Source organism: Larimichthys crocea, chromosome I, assembly GCF_000972845.2.
Source record: "Larimichthys crocea isolate SSNF chromosome I, L_crocea_2.0, whole genome shotgun sequence".
NCBI lineage: Eukaryota > Metazoa > Chordata > Actinopteri > Sciaenidae > Larimichthys > Larimichthys crocea.
This window is the reverse complement of record NC_040011.1, coordinates 30603299-30623595: the sequence shown is the minus strand read 5'-3', so window position 1 is coordinate 30623595 and position 20297 is coordinate 30603299. Positions and strand designations below refer to the sequence as shown.

The following is a 20297-nucleotide window of genomic DNA, read 5'->3' as shown; positions in this document are numbered from 1 at the left end:
TGCGATGCATTGATGTACGACACGACGCGGTGTCATGGACTCATGACACCTTCCTGAGCAGGCATAGGCTTGTCTGCTGGCCTGCTATATCTTTTATTGACTTTGACAGAAGTCCGCGTTCATTGCTGCTTTAGCCTGCAGGGGGCAATGTTCGCACATAAGCGTTCATGTTGTCTGAATAACGCCGAAGAAGAAGAGGGAGGAGGGGGCAGTGAAGGAAAGTGAGGAGACGTCAGGTAGTTAGAGCAGTGAAAGGTTAAACACAGACAGACACAGCCGCAGCCGCAGCTCACAGGACATACTGAACCATGCTGAGAGCTTGTCTGAGAGGAGCGAACGCCACCGCCGGGGTAAGACTCGCGCCTGCGCGGATAACCTCTGCTCACTGCGGTCAGCTAGCATGTTAGCATGTCGTCATTCAGTGACCCGCAGACAGACAGCCTGAAACACTGACTACAGCCTGAAACACTGACTACATGACGTTACATTTTACAATCCACACTTTCAGACTGTCTGAAGTTCACCACACAGAACACTGCATGTGTCAGTGCTACCTCGTTAGCATCAGGTGACAGACGGCTAATGCCGTTTGGAACATATGCAAGCTAACCTTATCGCTCAGTGTGGTGAGTGTGGAGGTCAAAGCTCACCTGGAGGCTCACAGAAAGCTTCTGTCCGCCTGTCTGTCCGGTTATCCCCGGGCCAAGAGAAGGGACAGCTCATGCTAACAGCTAGTTAACGTTCAAAACACAGCTAACTTTAGCACCATCAGAAATGTTTTCATATGAGCAAGTGACGTGACAGAGCTGAGGCCACAAGTGTGCGTGTAGATGTGGGCTTCATGTCTGCAGCTCCACGATCACATTTCAACACACACACACAGGTCCCTGTCACTGCTTCATTTCATATGCACTGTTTACATTCTGGTGTAATGCCTGTCACGTGATGAGGCCCTGTGATTTTGTGTGAGAACCTCACACACTGTGTTGTACTTGACGTGTGTGGAAACACAAACAGCAGCAAAGCATGTAATGTGTCAACACGTGTCTGCTCACATGACCTGCAGGAAGTGTCCATAACTGAACCCTGCAGTCATCAATGATGACAAACAGCTGCTGTTTGAGATTCACGATTTACAGTTCAGACTTGTAGAAGTCACCCGTCAGCCCTCTCTGTCCTCTGCCGCTCTCTAGAAGAACTTCAGGAGAACCCGTCTGACCAATGTGCATCACTGCCGGCACTACACTGGAGGAGATCAAAGCAGGTAACACACACACACACACACTTCTGTCTTCATTCATTAAACGTTACAGCATTCACCTGTAACGTCACTTCACACTGACTCATCAGCTCAGCATGGACTACATTACAATACATGTATTATTGTCAGAGTGTTCTAACACAAGCAAAGTGTAGGTACACACACACACACACACAGCTCTTCCATTATCAGAATTATGCAAATTTGACTACACAGAAAAGAAGTGACAAAGCAATTATTGTGAACTAATGAGCAATAATAATTTGATTTGCAGGATGTTTAGGCAAAGAGCATATCATACTGTAGTGGTCAGCACAGTTCTGTGGATGAATGTTAATAAATGTGTAACTACACTGATCTGCAGTGGATTTCTGGTGGCATAGATTAAAAATAAGATTTAAAATAAGTTTAACATTTTTTAAGGATCTCCAGTGATTCAGCTTCAAGTTTCAACATTTCATCAACGAACAGCTGTCTGTAAATACCAGATATCATCTGTCTACCTGCAAAATGCTGTTAATATACCATGCATCCGTGTGTGTGTGTGTGTGTGTGTGTGTGTGTGTGTGTGTGAAACAGTGACACAGCCTCTGCAGAATGAAATAAATGTATCATCTGATTGGTTTATGGAAACCATTAATCAAAGTATTTAGAAGAATATAACAATCAGAGGGTGATTATTCAGAGCACTCTTACTGTACAGATATGATTGTGCAACATGAGTGAGCAAGTGAGTCTCATGAAGAGCTCGCAAGTTACATTTAACCCATTTGATGATAACAACATACTGACTTTAAACTCATGTCTGTCCTTCTGCTGTCCTTCTCCATCACAGTGGTGCTGCTAAAGTGTTAGTTGCTGGCTTGGCGACAGTAGGTGGAGGCATTGGAGGTACGATACTCTACGCCAAATGGGACCACAAGTTCAGAGCAGCTGTGGAGAACAATGTTCCGTACTCAGACCGGCTGTTAGGTCTGGCTTTGGGACCCCCCCAAGATGTCAGCCTGCCCGTCAAGAAACAGGTCAGGACAGATCCACAGACTGCTTCCATGTGTGCTAAGACAGAAATGAAAATCCCCTCATGAATAAAACTTAAATAAATCCATTCATTTTGATTTAGAGTTGTCCGTGGCCCAGTGTCACAGTATCCAGGCATATTTAAGATCCAAAGCAGCTGATCTGACCTGAGCCTTAGCCTGGTGAAAAGTAAAAAGTATTTGACTGTAATTGACTCCATTCTGATTCACCATGGTCTGACCTTTTAGTTTCTCTCATTGGTTAATATCATGGAAACGTTAACAAAACATTTAGAAAACCGCAGCTGAGGCTACTTTGACTAGTTAAAATGATAAATGTCGTCATGTTTACTGAAAGCAGCAGGTTTGAATGTCTGTGTTTGTTCTATGTTCTAAGCCTAAAACAGCTGATGGTGATATGTGGTGTGTAAAGACTGTCAGTCAGTTCATATGGCTGCTGTTTCTCCTGATTAGGTGGAGGTGATGCAGCCTCCTTCCATGATGGGGAAACAGGTGAAGGGGTCTAAAGCCAAGCCAGAGAAAAAGGTGACGGAGGCAGCAGAGAGTCCAGCCGAGACCAGTCCTGTCCCCCCTCAGCCTGCACAGAGCATCGAGGGTAAGTTCTCATCTGGCCTGGTCTCTCTGGTGCATTATGTACTGGAAGCTGTTGGCAACAGCTTCTACAGAAGTGACTCACTGAAGTCAGCATGCTGCCACTTGTTTGGACAGTAGAGGGCAGCAGTATGTCAACTCTACTGTTTGCAATTTAGATGTCGCTCAAATGTTTTGGACGTGCCATATTCAGGATGATCTTCATCAACACAGTGTGCATGATTCACTGCTGCACTCCATCCTCTTTGGCCTTAAATACAAGCTCACCATGACATTATGATATGGACATTTTGCCTCAGGAGGCCAGATGTATTGAAATCTTCATGCACGCCTAAAGTGCACAGTCATAGTTCACAGGTCTGATCTAAGTTGACAGACATAAAAATAAACAGTTCATGTCCATGTGTTCATTCATGTAAACGAGCTGGAGAAGTACTTTTTTTCAAAAGGTTAAGTCTGGGGCAACTGGACTGTTTGAAGAGTCCAGTTGCCCCAGGAAGCTTCATCAGTTCTGACTGACTAGTGGAGTCTGGGTATTTAACCTAGGAAGGATCATAGATCAGACCACTTGGTCTGTTAGTGCTCATTGTGTTTGTGATGACTGTGGTCTGGTGTGGCTGATGGTCAGAGTCACATGAGGCCAAGTGTGAAGTGCTGTTCAGTCTCCTGGGGAGGGATGGAAGGACAGCACTGTAGGTAGGATAGGCTGAGTGAAGGTTTCTCTACTTATACATAGATAGTAAAAAATTGGATGAGCTGCAACTTTCTGATAAATGCACAAACTCCCCACCAGTCATCAGAACTGAAGAAGCTTCTTGGATGAGAGGCGAAACGTCTTTACAGATCTACAAACATTCTAGTTGTCCCAGACTGAACCTTTTTGAAGAAAGATGACCTGGATGACTGAGAACCTTCACAGACTTCCTGAGAAGTATTCAGTTCTATTTTCCTGTTGTTTGTTTGCCCCCACAGAGTCTGTCAGGGTAAGCCGTCCTCTGCTGTGCTCCAGCTGTCCTGTAGAATTCCTTTCACTAGACATATATTTTATCATTCTTCTTTTTATTCTCCCTCTTTGATGCATGTTCATGAAACACTTAGTAACAGGGTTCCAGGTTAATTTCCAATAGATGTGAATGAGAGAGTGAATACTTGTTTGTTTCTATATGTCAGCACTGTGAGGAACTGATCACACATTTTAATAACAACTCATATATATTATGTGCTGCTCATCTACCAGAAGCTGGCCTTAAAAATGCATCTGCTTCATCACTTTAGATCCTTCAGATCGGTCCTCTCAGTGTTTACAGTATTCTCATCACTTGTCACTTGTCACAGTGGTGCAGAGCATCCAGCGGTCAAGGTCTGTCATACATGCACCCTCACAGACTGCCTGTGTCTTTCTGTATGTATGTTCCACCCAGAGGCTTCAGCAGAGGCCACGCACATCATCTCAGCCATCAGTGAGGTCCCAACAGTCCCTGCTCCATGTGACACAGAGGCAGCAGCAGTAAAAGGTAACATTGTCAAGTTGCACCAGTGCTACCACTGTACACTGTGTCTGGACATTTAAATCAGTGGATCTAGTGACGTAGTCTGTCCAGACTACAATAGCATAGAATGACATCAGGTCTGACCACATGAGTGGTCATGTTTGCTGTTATGGTCCATTTTTATCCAAATAAACACTGTCTGCATCTTCAACATAACACCAGATAACGCTCTGTGTGAGGAGGAGATGTGTAGAGTGTGTGTGTCTAAATAATTTTGCTAGATACAATCAACAGAGATATTGTTTTAAATGCTTAGAAAAGTATTGATACTTTTGACAACCCTAGTGTATCTGTGTTCAAGATTTTTGGCTAGTGTTTAGTGACAGTAATTTATTTATTTTTTTCCCCAGAGGAGTGCAAAGACTGTCATAAGGACACCTCAGTGAGCTCAGAAGTTCCCCCTGACACACAGTCACCTGCAGCAACAGAACCACTGAAAGAACGTCCAGTTGAAGAAGTGTCAGCTCGACTGGCTCAACAAGAACAGAAGGAACAGGAGATCCTGACATGTAGGCTGGCAACAGCGCACACACACACACACACACACACACACACACACACACCACAACCAATCACATGAGCGAGAGATAGATATATCATATGCATATATATATATATATATATATATATAGCATGTGAAACATTTCTATGTGCAGACAGATGAGCTTTTCCTCATCACTTCATGACAAACTGTTGTGACTGTTGGAAACAAACACCCTGAAGTCCATAGTAGCGTTGTCTAGCTAGCATTTAGCATTCAGGATGTGACGTTTAAATTCTCCTTGACCTCCTTTTCTTCTCTCCTTCCTACTCTGCACCCTCTGTTTGTCTCTGTGTGTGCCTGTCTTGCAGCTGTATCAGCCAGTCTTGAAGACTCACTCGCCAGCTCGGCTAAAGCTACACTTCAGGCCATTGGAGCTCAGGAGGCAGCCCTGCAGGCAATCACACATCACACACTCAAACTGAAGGAGGCTATGGAAGCAGAGGTACTGACCACAAAGATGTGGTATGATGGCCGTAATGCTGGTACACATGAAAAGTCCGATTCTATTTCTGTAAACAAGTGTGTTTTTGTACAAATAGCTCATTGTTCCACAGACCAATGTTCAGTCGTAGAATGCACCTCACCCACCAGCACATCTGAGGTGTTAATAAAGAAGGTGGAAGCTACCAGCACAGTGGTTTGGACCAAGCAGAGTCTTTGTTTTCAAGTACAGTGATTCCAGTTCTTCTAAATCCAGGTTCCAGCTCAGGAGAAGTCAGCCCAGTGGAAGGATCTGGAAGCTGCTCTTGCTGATAGAACTTGTGCTGTGAACGATGCTGAAGCAGCTCTGTTGAAAGCCACGTGAGTAAAAGATATGTCTAAACACACACACACAGTCTGAATCAAGTAGATCCTCACACACACACACACGGACGGACGGACGGACGGACGGACACACACACGGACGGACGGACAGACGGATGGATGGATGGATGGATGTGTCTGCCAATACATCATATGTTTATGAAACTGTGATAGTAATATTTCAGACCAGTGTGCTCAGTTTAGAATTTATGATCCCTGAGAGTCTTTGTCTCTTTGTGCCTGCAGTGAAGCCTTGGACAGTCTCAGGTCTGTGATCGACGAGTCAAAAAGCTCAAAGGTCTCCTCTGTCCGCCCGCTGGTTTTAGCAGCAGAAGAGAATCTCCATAACATGGTGGTGGACTTGGACAAAGTTGTCACTAAGGTAAAAAACAACCAGACACTGGAGCTGTCTATGCCTGCTGAATGTGACCGCTGTCAAACAATCAGGAAATAACTTTTTATGTCTCTGATTAATAACAGCTTTATCGAGGCCGTCTCTCTCTCACTCACTTACTGACTGACTGACTGACTGACTGACTGACTGACTGACTGAATTGAAAACATGCTCTCCCAGGATCCATCAGCTATTGTCTGACAAAGATTGGACTTTTTAAAGGTTATTGACAAACAGATGAAGAACGGTGGATGATTTATCAGATATCAGTCATTTCACATGGTCTCCTGAAAAAACTTTGACAGTTGAAAAATCACAAATTTCATTTTCTAGCAACAAGTTGAACTGTACAGTTCATAACTGTACACCTGATTATTTTAAAGCAAGCCAATAAGGATTTTTGAAAATGAGTGGGAGGAACTGAAGAAACTGGATACTACACTAACCTGTCCATCATTCTCTGTAGATACTGACAACATCTATTTATGAAGGTGTGCAGATTTAAAGTTAAGGATGTGCAAACTGCAGCCATGGACACGGTTAAATGACAGAATGCTGGAAGTCAAATGTGAGCAACTGTCAGATTCTCCAATTCTGAAAGAAAGTCTAGAAAATGTCATGTGACAATATTGGTGGAAGTGTGAAAAAGGATAGCTAGAATAGAACCAAGCATCAGAACCAAAACATCAACATGTGTGTTTAAGACATGGTTGATGTTGAAGTTCATGGAAACTGTATTCAGTCACTACGCAGAGCTCAGGACCAGGTGAGCGTCACAATGAAGATCTACTCTTACAGTACATAAAGCGTGTGTGTGTGTGTGTGTGTGTGTTTGTGTTTGTGTTTGTTTAGGTGCAATCTGCAGAGTCAGAAGCAAAGATTGTCTCCCAGTACAGTGAACTGGTTAATGAAGCCAAACAACAGTTCCAGAGGGAAGTGAGCAGCCTTACTCCAGAAATCCAGGCCAACTGGAAGGGACTCAGTAAGGCCATCCAGAATAAAATCTCATCACGGCTAAGTGTTACCATGCACATTTGATAGTGACACCTGAAGCTATCATGTCAAATGATTGTGTAAACGTCAGTATGAGTACATAGTGTATCCTTTATACTGTTAGTACATACAGTATGTGTGTTGGACACATGTTGAGTTCTTCAGATAAAGCGACTTATTTTCAAAATAATTTTGTGTCTTTGTGTGTGAGCTGGTAAACTGTCAGCCGATGACCTGAACGCCCTGATCGCCCATGCACACCGTCGCATTGACCAGCTGAATCGAGAGCTAGCTGAGCAGAGAGTCAGAGAGCAGATCCACATCGATACAGCACTGGAGCAGCAGAAGCTGGAGGACCAGAGAGCCCAGGAGAAAGCTGTTAACACTGCACTGCAGCACATCAAGGAGGAGGCCCGACTGGAGCAAGAGAGGAAGGTATGAAGGAGATGAAGGCTGGTGCAGTGTTGCTGACCTTCATCTTCATTTAAAGCCACCAAGAATTAACAAGTGCTACTGTATGTAATGTATTATATAGGCTGCTGACACCATGAGATGGCTAAGGCTGGAACCTGTGTGTGTGCATGTGTGTGTGTGTAGCTGTCTGAGTTAAGGGAGGTGATGGAGGCAGAGATGAGGACTCAGCTTCGGCGTCAGGCAGCTGCTCACACGGACCATGTCCAAGATGTCCTCAAAGTCCAGGAGCAGGAGCTGAGAGCTGATGCTGAGCAGGTGACCACACATCCATCCAATCAAACATCAGAGCACACACACACAAGTGAATCATGTGAATGGCTACTGATTGATAGTATACTGGAAGCTAAGAGGAAATGCTTGGTCATGTCTTATATATCCAGTCTAGTCACTTGTCGTGGTGTGTGTGTCTGACAGCCTGAGAAGTAAACATTCCTCAAAGCTCTATTGTGGGCTGTGTTCAGGTTCTGAGCAGTAAGATGCTGGAACAGGAGACCCGATACCGCCAGCTGAGCCAGGAACAGCTGGATAACTTCACTCTGGATATGAACTCTGCCTACGCAAGACTGAAGGGGATGGAGGAAGCCATAGACAGTAAGAGATATATGATGCTTTTCATGCAGAGCAGGTCTAGACCATACTCTTTATAATATTATTTACAGAGACGAACAATTCCACAATGAGCAAGCACTTAGTGACGGTGGTGAGGAAAAACGGTCATCCCCACAACCGGTTGACTTAAAGATAGAGAGAGAGATGTTCAAGTTTAACATGAGCCAGCCAGTCATGTTCTGTCCAATATGTCATATTTACAAAGTCATCATACATCATCAATAACTGGAGCGGTTACATAAATGTAGAAATATCAGTACATCCTCGTTTGACTTTTACACACACAATGCACAACGTGTGAATTCAACACTAACTTCTCTGTATGTAGGTCTCTGTCAGTCCATCAGGACCACATCAGCAGGCTCAACCAATCACTGATCTAGGTGCAGATCCATGAGAACCTGCGAGACGAGAAAGCAGAAAAACTCAGGGGAAGAAGTTTAGTTAGTAACATGCAGTAAAGAAGAAGAGAAGAGCTCAGTGCTTCATGGGAAGTATAGCAGCAGAACTAAGGAATGGTTCAGACTCACCTGAGCCAGCCCGAACCTACTTGATAGCTGAAAGCTCTGGATCTACTTTTCAAAAAGAAAGCACAGTAGTGAAACTAACATCTGAAAAAGAATGTGTTGATGTTCCACATGTTCTCAGATCGCCTGCTCTGTTTCATCCCGTCATGTAAACCCTGTTGTCTCTTTTGAATGCAGGCCATGTGGTAGCAGAGGAGGAGGCCCGTAAAGCTCACCAGCTCTGGCTCTCTGTGGAGGCCCTCAACTACACTTTAAAGACTGCTGACGCTGACCATCCCACCGTGCCTCTGGAGAGCGCTGCTCAGGCGGTGAGAGACAGCTGCCATGACAATGACTTTGCCTTGGCTCTGTCATCGGCTCTCCCTGAAGAATCCCTGCAGCGTGGCGTGTACAGCGAGGCCTCTCTCCGTGCCAGGTTCAATTCCCTGCGATCGCTGGCACGCCGGGTCGCCCTGATCGATGAATCTCACAACTCTTTGTACCAATATTTCTTGTCCTACCTTCAAGCTGCCCTGCTGTTTGAGGCTAAACAGGAAGCCCCACCTTCCAAGCTGTCCAGTGAGGATTTAGACCCTTTCAAGCTTCTGTCATATGCAAGCTACTGCTTAGAGCATGGGGATCTGGAGTTAGCAGCTAAACTAGTGAACCAGTTGAGAGGAGAGGCCAGGAGAGTGGTGGAGGACTGGCTGACTGAAGCCAGACTTACACTGGAAACCAGGCAGGTAGTGGGTTTGCTGTCAGCTTATGCAAATGCTGTGGGGTTAGGAACCACCCAGGCTCCATAGACTCCCACTCTCATTTAACCTGGTCATCCTTAAAGGAAAATCTTTATCACGTAGTCACCACCTGCAGGCTTGAATGGCAGCTCGGTAGGCGTTGTAGCTGACATGTTTGTGGAAGGTAGCTTGGTTTTACAGCAGGGAGTGTATACTCAGATCCCCACCTCTCAGTGTAGTACTCATTCAAGTTGACTGAAGTTAACCTAGTGATGGATGTTAAAATGCAGCATAAGTTTATTTGTGTTAAAGCACTAAGTCACTGACCATTATTTGCAAAGAAACATGGTTGATGCACCCTCTCAGTCTAGACGTGTCAGTTCAGGGCCACACTTTTGGTTCAGGTATTTATTTCTGGCTAATTTCCTTTTTTTCCTAAATGATCTGAAAATGAATCCTACCACTGATTTAATCATTTGTCATGCTGCATGTTACAATAAATCATGAACAAGAAAAGTCATTTTTCAGAAGTCTTAATCCTTCACCCCTACCATGGACACAGTGTGAGTTCCATCACATTACAGGCCATGATCACTGTCACATTTCACTCACTGCATCACACTGTTAAAAGTCTTGTCTTTCTTCAACTCTCAGACAGCAATATGAGTAGCCTTCTTCTCTCAGGCATACATGAGTATGTTTATGCTCGGCTCCATTGTAACAGTAGGACAAGAGAGGAAACAGGAATTATTCAGTTTCTGAGTAAAGACTAGTATACTGCTTACTGTAGCCTCACGACCAGCCTGTGTGAGTCCACATGTTCTCTGTCTGTTCGGTCTTCCTCCCACTGTCCAAAGACATACAGGTTAACAGGTGACTTTAAAATGCTGTATGGTTGTCTCTGTGACAGCCCAGTGATGACCTGCCCAGGATCTCTCACTCAGTGTCCAGACCCCCGTGACCCTGATAAGAATAAGCAGTTATGGAACATGGATGCATTCAAGTGGTATCAGTCTGTATATGTGAATGGGGACAAAGCTTATTTTCCAGAGGCTGAACAGGGTCAGTAAATAACCATGTACCTGCACAAAAACCTGGAAGGGTGAATAGGTAATAATAATAGAATATTATTAACCCTACATCTGAAGCTTAATACACATATTAATAAAGAGTGTCTTTTTGCTCAGTCTGCTCAATCTTCTAGTCTCTTGAAGTCCACGTGGTTATCTGCAGTGCAGTGCTGGGGTCCACAGGGCTGCATGTCTGCAGTCTGGTCACTTTTGAATTGAAGCAACTCAACTTGAGATTTAAAAACATGACATGATGTAATGAAACCAAAACCTGTCAGAGTCGGCCATCTTGAGCTGGTTCTTAAAGAGGAAGCACACCTCAGTCGTCCTTTTGTGTGGTGGATGAGCAGGTGGGTTCTCAGGTTTCACTGGATACTGGATGTGTGACAAATGACAGCTAATAAGATACATACTGAATAATGGTTTGTGGCGACACGGGGGTGATTACTTTGTTATATTTAATACCGACAGCGCCACCTTGGGTTAAGGCCCGAGGACCTGTACTAGGATTAAACTACACCTACTAAAAGACGCTCAGGTTCATTAACTCAGGGAGGGCAGGAGACGGAGTTCAATGATCACATACAAAAGTTTATTGTTTAAAACTGACAAGTGTTCAGCATGATACTAAAAAGGAGGAGGAGGCCCGACAAACGAAAAGGTGGAGTACAGGCTGAGGCCTACTGATTGGAGGAGGGGTCAAAAGGAGGAGAAGGTGAAGTCCAAAAGAAAAGGAGAACACCCCACTCACACAGCAAAACGTGATGTGCACACAAAGAAAATCTTCAATGGGGATCACACACACAAGGGGATCACCACCACCACCGTCAGCCATCAGCTCTAGGGGAAAGAGGACAAACTAAATTAAAAGGGCTCCAGGTAAAGAAAAGCAGACAAAGTAAACAAACTGATTGATGATTAATTAAAGAACAACAGTATTGAGTTAAATTAATATTAACCTAAACCAAATAAACAAAAATAATAAACCAAAGGGTCTCTGGCCAGAGATATCAACTCAATCAACCAATATTTGTCTGTTAGGGCAAATAAATCACAATTGAAAATAAACCACAATAAATTCCCCAACAGAACAATAAGCAACCAAACTAATAAATTACTGAAAGGAACTTAAACAATTAATCAATTAAAAGATAAACACAACAATTGGGCCAAACCTTAGTGACACACACATACACAGTCTGAGTACGTGGCTGAGAGTTGGAGAAAGTTCGTAGCTTTCCACACGAGCGGCAGCCACACACACACACACACACACACACACTCAGGGTCAGCCGCAGGAAGCGAGTCAGTCAGTCAGCTGGCAGAACCAGAACCAAGCAGCAGAGCGGCAGCAGCAGGCTGGCAGCGGAGGAGCGGCGGCAGCGGTGTGTGTGTGTACTATATGTATGTATATATGGAGGGGCGCAACTACCTCCTTTCTGAGGGGTATGCAGACACATTACAGGTGCCCCCCCCCCCCCCCCCCTCTTCAATGTTTACGTGTATAAATCTTATTTATTCATGGACTTATAAAATATTAGACTTTTATTACAGACTTTTATTTTGTTTTATGTATTACAGCAGGTGATCAGCTCAATCAAACACAAAAAATAATGTATAACAATGTAATAACATAAATACCATAAACAAAACATAAATAAGTCCTCTACCTACCACTAAATTGTTACATGTCGTGCCCTTGCACTCGCCCATTTGTCAAGAATGGCATCAAATGAAATAGACCGTGCCACACTGTTTTCAATGGAGATCACTGCTAACTGGGTCAGGCGATCATTGCTCATACTTGAACGAAGGTATGTTTTGATAAGCTTCAGCTTACTGAAGGATCTTTTGGCAGATGCAACCGTCAGAGGCATGGTCAGGAATACTCTAAGGGCTACTGTCAAATTTGGGAACACCAAATCAAGATTCTCCTGTATGAGGAAATTCAACTTCTCAAGAGCCTTGTAACCCTTCAGTAGACGGCTTGCTGGGTATATTTCTTGAATGATATCTCTGGAAACATCACAGGTAGTCAGGGCATATCTGGTAACTGATTCCTCCAGCTCAGCTTGTGTCATGTGCTCCATTTTAGTGATGAATTTAAATTTCTCAGACACAAGCTGAAGATTGTAAAACCTGTCAGACAACTCTTGCAGGACTGTGTCGACAGTAACATTGAAAACCATGCACCTAAAGTGCCTCTCTGGTTCCTTTTCATGATGACCAGTGCTGGAATTATCATCTTGGAACCTCTTTTGCTTCCTAACACGTCTCTCTTTGAATTCTGGAGAAGCATCCATTTCAATGGCTATCCTGCGTGCAATGTCAAGTGACTTCTGAAAGCCATCCTCTCTATACTTGAGCAAAAACTCTTTCAGAGAATCGATCAATCTAATGGCTGTGTCCATTGAGACATCTGGTGCTTGTAGTGCCTTGCTTGCAAAGTTGATCTCTGACAATAAGTCATACCAAACCAAGAGGCACACTAGGAACTCGATACTTCATTAACTTACATGCAGGTAGGTAGGAACCAAAAACAAAATAAGTAGGAACTTATATTAAACATCAACTGACACAGAGGCAGTTATATCAATAATATCTCATTGGAAACTAATCTAAAACGTCACTAAATGAAACCATATTCCTGACATCTAAATAAAGTGAAGTTTTGAAAGAATGAAGAACGTGTATCAAGTCCTTTCTCCCACAGTTGGACCTGTCGTTTTGCTAGTAGCTTTGCTATCCTGAATATTTACAAGCCTCCTCTTGATACACTGACATAACTTACCCACTGTCTTTCAACCACTTCGAAAAGCTTTTTTTTTCATCCCCTCAAAACCTTTCTCCTTCTCCCTCTTCCGTTTTCTGCTTTGTGCTCCGGACAGCTTTTTTTTCTGCCTCTCCATCTTTAGCTGTGACAACGCGATTCAAATGAATGGAAAAAAAAACCGCGCCAGCGCGTGCCCGGAGGGGCGCGCACTGGAACGCCTATAGTGCGTGTGTGTGTGGGGGGGAGGGGAGGAGAGGGGAGGTGAGGTGAGGGAGCGAAGGGGCGCCTAATTAGTGACATGCCCCTCTGTTATTGATCATATCATTTACACATGCACAAACAGCTGTTAAATACAGAAGATGCCGACTCGAAATAATTGTTCCCCCATCGCTTTGGCGCCCCCTCTAACGCGGCGCCCCTATGCGCCGCATATAGTGCATACCCACTTTTTGCGCCACTGTATATATGTTCACGTGTAATGTACATGTTAGTGCTCTTTATTCAGAAAACCCAGGGCGCTGTCGGTCGGTCGCCATGTAAGACGTGTTTCGGCGTTGCTCCCTGAGTTTGTGACTATTTTCGATATTTTGAGCGTCTTTTATTAATAGATACTTGTTGATACCTTTAATTTATTCTCCCCTGGTTTGATTTTTGAATACTTTTTGTATTCCTGAGTGGACAATGACCTCTACTCGCCCGAAGACAGAATCATCACGTGGAGGCCGTGCTAAGGCCTCGTCCTCGACTGACCCGGGCTCTCCGCCAAAGCCAGATGTTAACTTTCCTGACTGGGACCGGCTCGAGCGTATGCTCGCCTCCATGAAAGGGGATATATGCGGAAGGATTGACTCACAGGCTTTTGACCTTCGCACTGAGATCGCTTCGGTAAAACAAGATTTGGAAAATACAGTTGAACCTATGCTACAGCGGCTAAATGAACATGACCAGACCATGCGCGAGCTGGAGCGCGCATGCACCGACAACAGCACCGAGTTGTCCAGGTTGGACTCAACGGTGAATTCACTGAAAGCACAGGTGAAACTACTGAACGACAAGTGCGAGGACCTAGAGGGGAGGTCGAGGAGGAATAACATCCATTTGATTGGTGTCCCGGAGGGCGTGGAGGGCCCTCGACAGACCAACTTTATTGCACAACTCCTAAAGGACATATTGAAGCTGGATGAGGCGCCACTCCTTGACCGGGCCCACCGCACCCTCCGCGCAAAACCTAAGGATGGAGAGGCGCCCCGTCCTTTCATCATCAGGATCCATTACTTTCATGTCCGTAATGAAATTTTGCGGCGTGCCGGTGAGATGTCTCGGGTCTCTCCACTTCTCTACGAGGGGAAAAAAGTCTTCTCTTTCCTGAATACACCGCGTCTGTCTCCAAGAAGCGCGCTGCCTTTGCAGGGGTGAAGCGGCAGCTCCACTCCTGCCCCGGAACAAAGTTTGGACTTCTCTTCCCAGCCGTCCTAAAGATAACCCTGCCAGGCGGATCAACTCACACATTTGATGACCCGGACTCTGCCATGGACTTTGTCAATGCGAATATTAAGAAGTCCGTTGCCCCAGACGATGTGGTGTAAGTAGGGTATTGCGCCACTTTCGTTTTATACATTTTTGCTTAATTGTTAATTTATTGTTATTATTATTATTATTTTATTTTAGTTTATTTTTAATTATTTATGTATTTTCGGTATCAACAAGGACATAACATACAATGTTTTCCATTCAAATATTAACGCTCTTTAGTATAAGCATATAACCCAGTGGTATGTCACATACCTCTGACGGAGCCTTAGTTTAGGTTTAGTAGAGAGTTTAAGTAGAAGAAGGAGAAGAAGAAGGGTCTAGCGCGCGTCTCGTTTGGGGAGACGCTTATGCAAAGGGAGGTGGGGGGGTTTGGAGGGGTTGTTCCCTTGTTCCTTGTTACTTGTTTTGTTCTGTTGTTATGTAATGTTTATGTCTTTAGGTCACCATACTTGAACCTATGTAAGGGCTGTCCGTTTATTACCAATTACACCTGTACACACATTTTCCTCGAGATCAGTATGCGCTATGGCTCAGAATAGCCAGTCCTGTCAGTCCGGGAGGAGATTAAAATTTATAAGTTGGAATTGTAGAGGTCTCAATCACCCGATTAAGCGTAGTAAAGTACTCCATCATCTTCAACACTTAGGAGGGGATGTTGTCTATCTCCAGGAGACTCATTTAAAGGTATCAGATCATGCTAAATTGCGTAGGAGGTGGGTTGGTCAAATGTATCATTCATCTTTCCAGGGTAAATGTAGAGGTGTTGCAATCTTGATTCGGAAGTCAATCAATTTTACTTGTTCTGACATAGTCTCTGATGCTAATGGAAGATATTTAATTGTTACTGGTCAACTATGCAATACCCCTGTTGCGCTCATTAATATTTATGGTCCTAATTGGGACAATGAGGCTTTTTTCCAGTTAGTATTCTCTAAATTAACCAACATGACCTCATATTTCCCCATACTTGGAGGTGACTTTAACTGTTGGATCAACCCAACATTGGATCGTTCCTCTACCAGAAATGTAGCAGCTTCGAAATCAGCCAAAGTCATTCAATCCTTTATGGATGAATTTTCCATATCAGATCCCTGGCGCCGTTTTAACCCCTCGGGAAGAGCATATTCCTTTTTTTCTAATGTGCATCATACCTTTACACGGATTGACTACTTTCTGTTAGATAACCATCTCTTATCATTAGTACATTCCTGCTCTTATGACACTATTGTAATCTCAGATCATGCCCCTGTTATTTTGGATATCCGATTTGAGGATTACAACGTTGCGCGTCCTCCTTGGCGCCTTAACACACGGTTGCTATCCAATGGAAATTTTGTGAGTTTTATCTCGCAACAAATAGACTACTTTCTATCGTTAAATAAAACTCCTGATGTCTCCATGTCCGTGATTTGGGAGGCTCTGAAGGCCTATTTACGAGGGGAAATTATCTCGTTTTCAAGCTATGAAAGCAAGCTTAGCAAGGGAAAAATGTCGGAAGTGAAGCAACAAATAGCTCAGCTTGACAATGTGTATGCTACTTCGCCTTCACCTGATATTTTTAAAGAGCGGCTTTCACTGAAAGCAGAATACGACGTTCTCGCTTCTGCTCAGGTTGAGGACCTCCTGCTGAAATCCAGATCCACGTACTACGAGCACGGGGATAAGGCAAGCCGACTACTTGCTCACTATTTACGTCAGACAGCGTCCTCTCACCAAATTCCACAAATTAGGACCTCATCAGGTGTTACAACAGATCCCAAATTAATTAACGAACACTTCAGACAATTCTATATGTCTTTATATTCTTCGGAACATTCGATCGACTCCTCTGCCTTCGACCACTTTTTTAGCTCTCTTAACATTCCTAAAGTAGACCCTGAGTCTGTTAAGACTTTGGATGGACCAATCACTATCTCTGAACTTTGGCAGGCAGCTTTTTCTATGCAAACAGGGAAATGTCCAGGTCCGGATGGATTTCCAATAGAATTTTATAGAAAATTCTTTGATAAATTAGCTCCAATTTTAATAGACATGTTTAATGAATCTTTTTCGTTATCTAAACTCCCACCGACTCTCATGCAGGCTACAATCTCACTCATTTTGAAGAAGGATAAGGACCCTCTACTGGCTGCAAGTTATCGACCCATAAGTTTGTTATCTGCGGACCTAAAACTTCTGTCTAAATTACTTGCCATGCGTCTTGAATCAGTTCTTCCCTCCATCATCTCACCGGACCAGACGGGGTTTATCCATGGTAGATATTCTTTTTCTAATCTCAGGCGGCTTTTTAACATCCTGTACAATCCCTCTTCGTCACACACGCCAGAGGTCTTAATTTCGCTGGATGCAGAGAAGGCCTTTGACCGGGTGGAGTGGGATTATCTTTTCTATACTTTACAGAAGTTCGGTTTTGGCAATAAATTTACTTCCTGGGTGAGACTGTTATACACTTCACCCACAGCATCTGTTAGAACCAATAACACCCTCTCAGAACATTTTCCTCTCCACCGCTCCACCCGGCAAGGCTGTCCTCTGAGTCCACTCCTGTTTGCGATTGCCATTGAACCTCTTGCTGTGGCCCTTCGGTCACACCAACGCATCAGGGGTGTATTCAGGTATGGCGTTGAGCACACTGTCTCGCTGTACGCGGATGATCTTTTGGTGTACATCTCGGACCCTGTGATCTCAATCCCAGCTGCTTTAGACACGTTAACTTCTTTTGGCCGTGTGTCTGGCTATAAACTTAATTTGTCCAAAAGTGAGATTTTGCCCTTGAATCTAGCAGCAAGAAATTTCCCACTGCACAGCTTTCCATTCAAGGTTGCTTCAGATAGTTTTGTATACTTGGGTATTCAGGTCACAGCTCAGTTCGAGGATTTATTTAAATCTAACTTTCTCCCATTGGTCGTTAAGATGCAGGATGACTTTGAGCGCTGGACTTTATTAAATTTATCCCTCGCAGCCCGCGTCAATTCTATCAAAATGAACACCCTCCCAAAGTTTTCCTACTTATTCCAGTGTCTACCTATCTTTATTCCACAGTCTTTTTTTTCCAAGATTGATAAATTAATATCTGAATTTATCTGGAGCAAGAAGACCCCGAGACTACGCAGACCCTTGCTTCAGAAACTAAAATCTCAGGGCGGTCTGGCATTGCCAAATTTTAGATTTTATTACTGGGCCTGTAACCTAAGAGCAATTCAGTTCTGGCTCCATCTCGAGGACTCCGGTTCTCCCCCAACATGGATAGTTATGGAATCCATGTCTGCCAACCCAGCCTCTCTGTCTGCACTTGTTCATGCTCCTGTAAATCACCCCATATCACCTTATTCAAAGAGTATAATAGTTAAATCCACTGTGAGGGTATGGAGACAATTCAGGCGATATTTCGGCCTTCAGGCTCCTTCTCGACTGGCCCCGCTAGCACCAAACCTGTTATTTCACCCTTCAATGACTGATGGAGCGTTCTCTTTCTGGCAGGTGCGAGGTATCAAAACAATCAAGGACTTGTATAACGACGACATATTCTCATCTTTTCAGCAGCTTTCAGACAAGCTGGCCCTTCCTAAAAATATATTTTTCAGATATTTACAGATCCGTAGCTTTGTTAGGAATGTTTACCCTAGCTTTCCTAATTTACCAGAACCTACTGGCCTGGACCCATTCCTGACTCCGCTGCCCGCCACGAAGGGCATGATCTCTGTGTTATATAATCTCATTCACTCTATAAACCCAGCCTCACTTCGTACTATTAGGACGCTATGGGAGAACGATTTACAGTGTGAACTCACAGATGATGTATGGGATGAGTGTCTGCGGCTGGTCCATTCCTCCTCCATATCTGCTAAACACGGGTTGCTACAGTGTAAGATTCTTCACTGTTGTCATTTAACTAAGGTCAGACTGTCAAAAATATTTGGTGTTTGATGTTGATCCCATCTGTGACAGATGCCACCAGTACCCGGCTACTCATTTCCATATGTTTTGGGCGTGCCCGTCCCTGAATACCTTTTGGTTGGAGATTTTCAATACTATTTCACAGGTCACCTCTGTTTCTTTCACACCATCGGCGGTTACTGCCCTATTTGGAGTTACCCTCATCCCTGCTATACCAAAGTATAAGAAGAACCTGGTGGCCTTTGTGACCCTCTTAGCTAGACGTCTCATTCTTATAGAGTGGAAATCCCCGACTCCACCAACCTGTCAAATGTGGATGAAGGACATTTTTTACTTTATCAATATGGAGAAAATTCGCTGCACACTGAGAGGATCGTCTGCTTCTTTCAGGAGAACATGGGGACCATTTTTTGAGTATGCGAATAAATTGACTTTTCCTAACATCCCGGACTGACAAACAATCTCTTGTACATTGTCTGATCTGTTTTTAATGTCATGCTTTGTACAGGTGTGTGTGATTGTTCTCTATAATGTTCCGTTAACAACAGCCATCTATGTAGCTGTCTAACTCCTTATTTTGTATAGGTGACCTGCCTCTTTTTTTTTTTTTTTTTTTTTTTTTTTTTTTTTAAATTATTATTTTGGTTTGTTTGTTTGTTTGTTTGCCTATATATTTATACACAAGTGTCTTGTACATTATTTGTTTTTATCTGAGTTTTGTGATAACGATAATGAGAAACTTGGTACTTGCTTTCTTATAGCTGTCATTTATATGTTTAAAAATTCAATAAAGTCATTTATATGTTTAAAAATTCAATAAACAAAGTTGGGAAAAAAAAAATTTATTCAGAAAACCCTCATGTCACATCTACATTTCAGGATCTGGTTATTATAGACACATATTAAATGTTATATATAAATATTTCAATATTTATCATCACAGTAACAGTGTTACACACATTAGTAGCTGTAAACACTCAGCATTAGAAAAATACATACGTTGGTTTGGTGCTTACATAAGGAGTAAACATTTATAATCATCACTTTAAAAGTTACATACGTTGTTTTTGGTGCCTGTTTGTTTCCCAGATATATTAGTGTGTGTGTGAATGGGTGTATAAGAGACATTAACTTAAAGAACTTTGTAGAAAGGCGCTTTATGAAGTTCAGTCCATTTCCTGTTATTAGTTTACGGGCAGATCTGCCACATCCAATATGGCGGCGACATCGACGTACGATTCAGTGCTCAATGCGGCGTCTATGTATATATGTCTATGTATATATGTCTATGTATATATGTCTATGGTTTTATCCCCTATGCTCAAGCAATTATTGGCTGATAAGCCAGAGAGGGTGTGATGCAGCAGGTTAATATTCAGTGTGGCAGTGGTGCCTCATACCACTACAATCTAAATAATGGGTTTCTTCTGAATGCACTTGTGTTTACATGTCACATGTTGCATCATAGATCGTAAAGGCACGGCATGTGTGCAGACAGCTGTGAGACAGGAGCCCATGCAAAGA

General features: G+C 43.5%; 1 protein-coding gene across 1 annotated transcript; it reads left to right on the top strand.

Annotated features, from left to right (window-relative positions):
• Nucleotides 1–154: 154 nt before the first annotated feature.
• On the top strand, nt 155–10020 carry immt (inner membrane protein, mitochondrial (mitofilin)). The gene is made up of 14 exons (XM_010751241.3): nt 155–350; nt 1194–1264; nt 2097–2283; nt 2752–2893; nt 4311–4403; nt 4790–4948; nt 5292–5425; nt 5681–5784; nt 6034–6169; nt 7034–7163; nt 7386–7609; nt 7772–7903; nt 8110–8239; nt 8962–10020. The coding sequence occupies exons 1-14, from the start codon at nt 309–311 to the stop codon at nt 9567–9569; spliced, it is 2292 nt and encodes a 763-aa protein (XP_010749543.1). The 5' UTR covers nt 155–308; the 3' UTR covers nt 9570–10020.
• The last annotated feature ends 10277 nt before the right edge of the window (nt 10021–20297 follow it).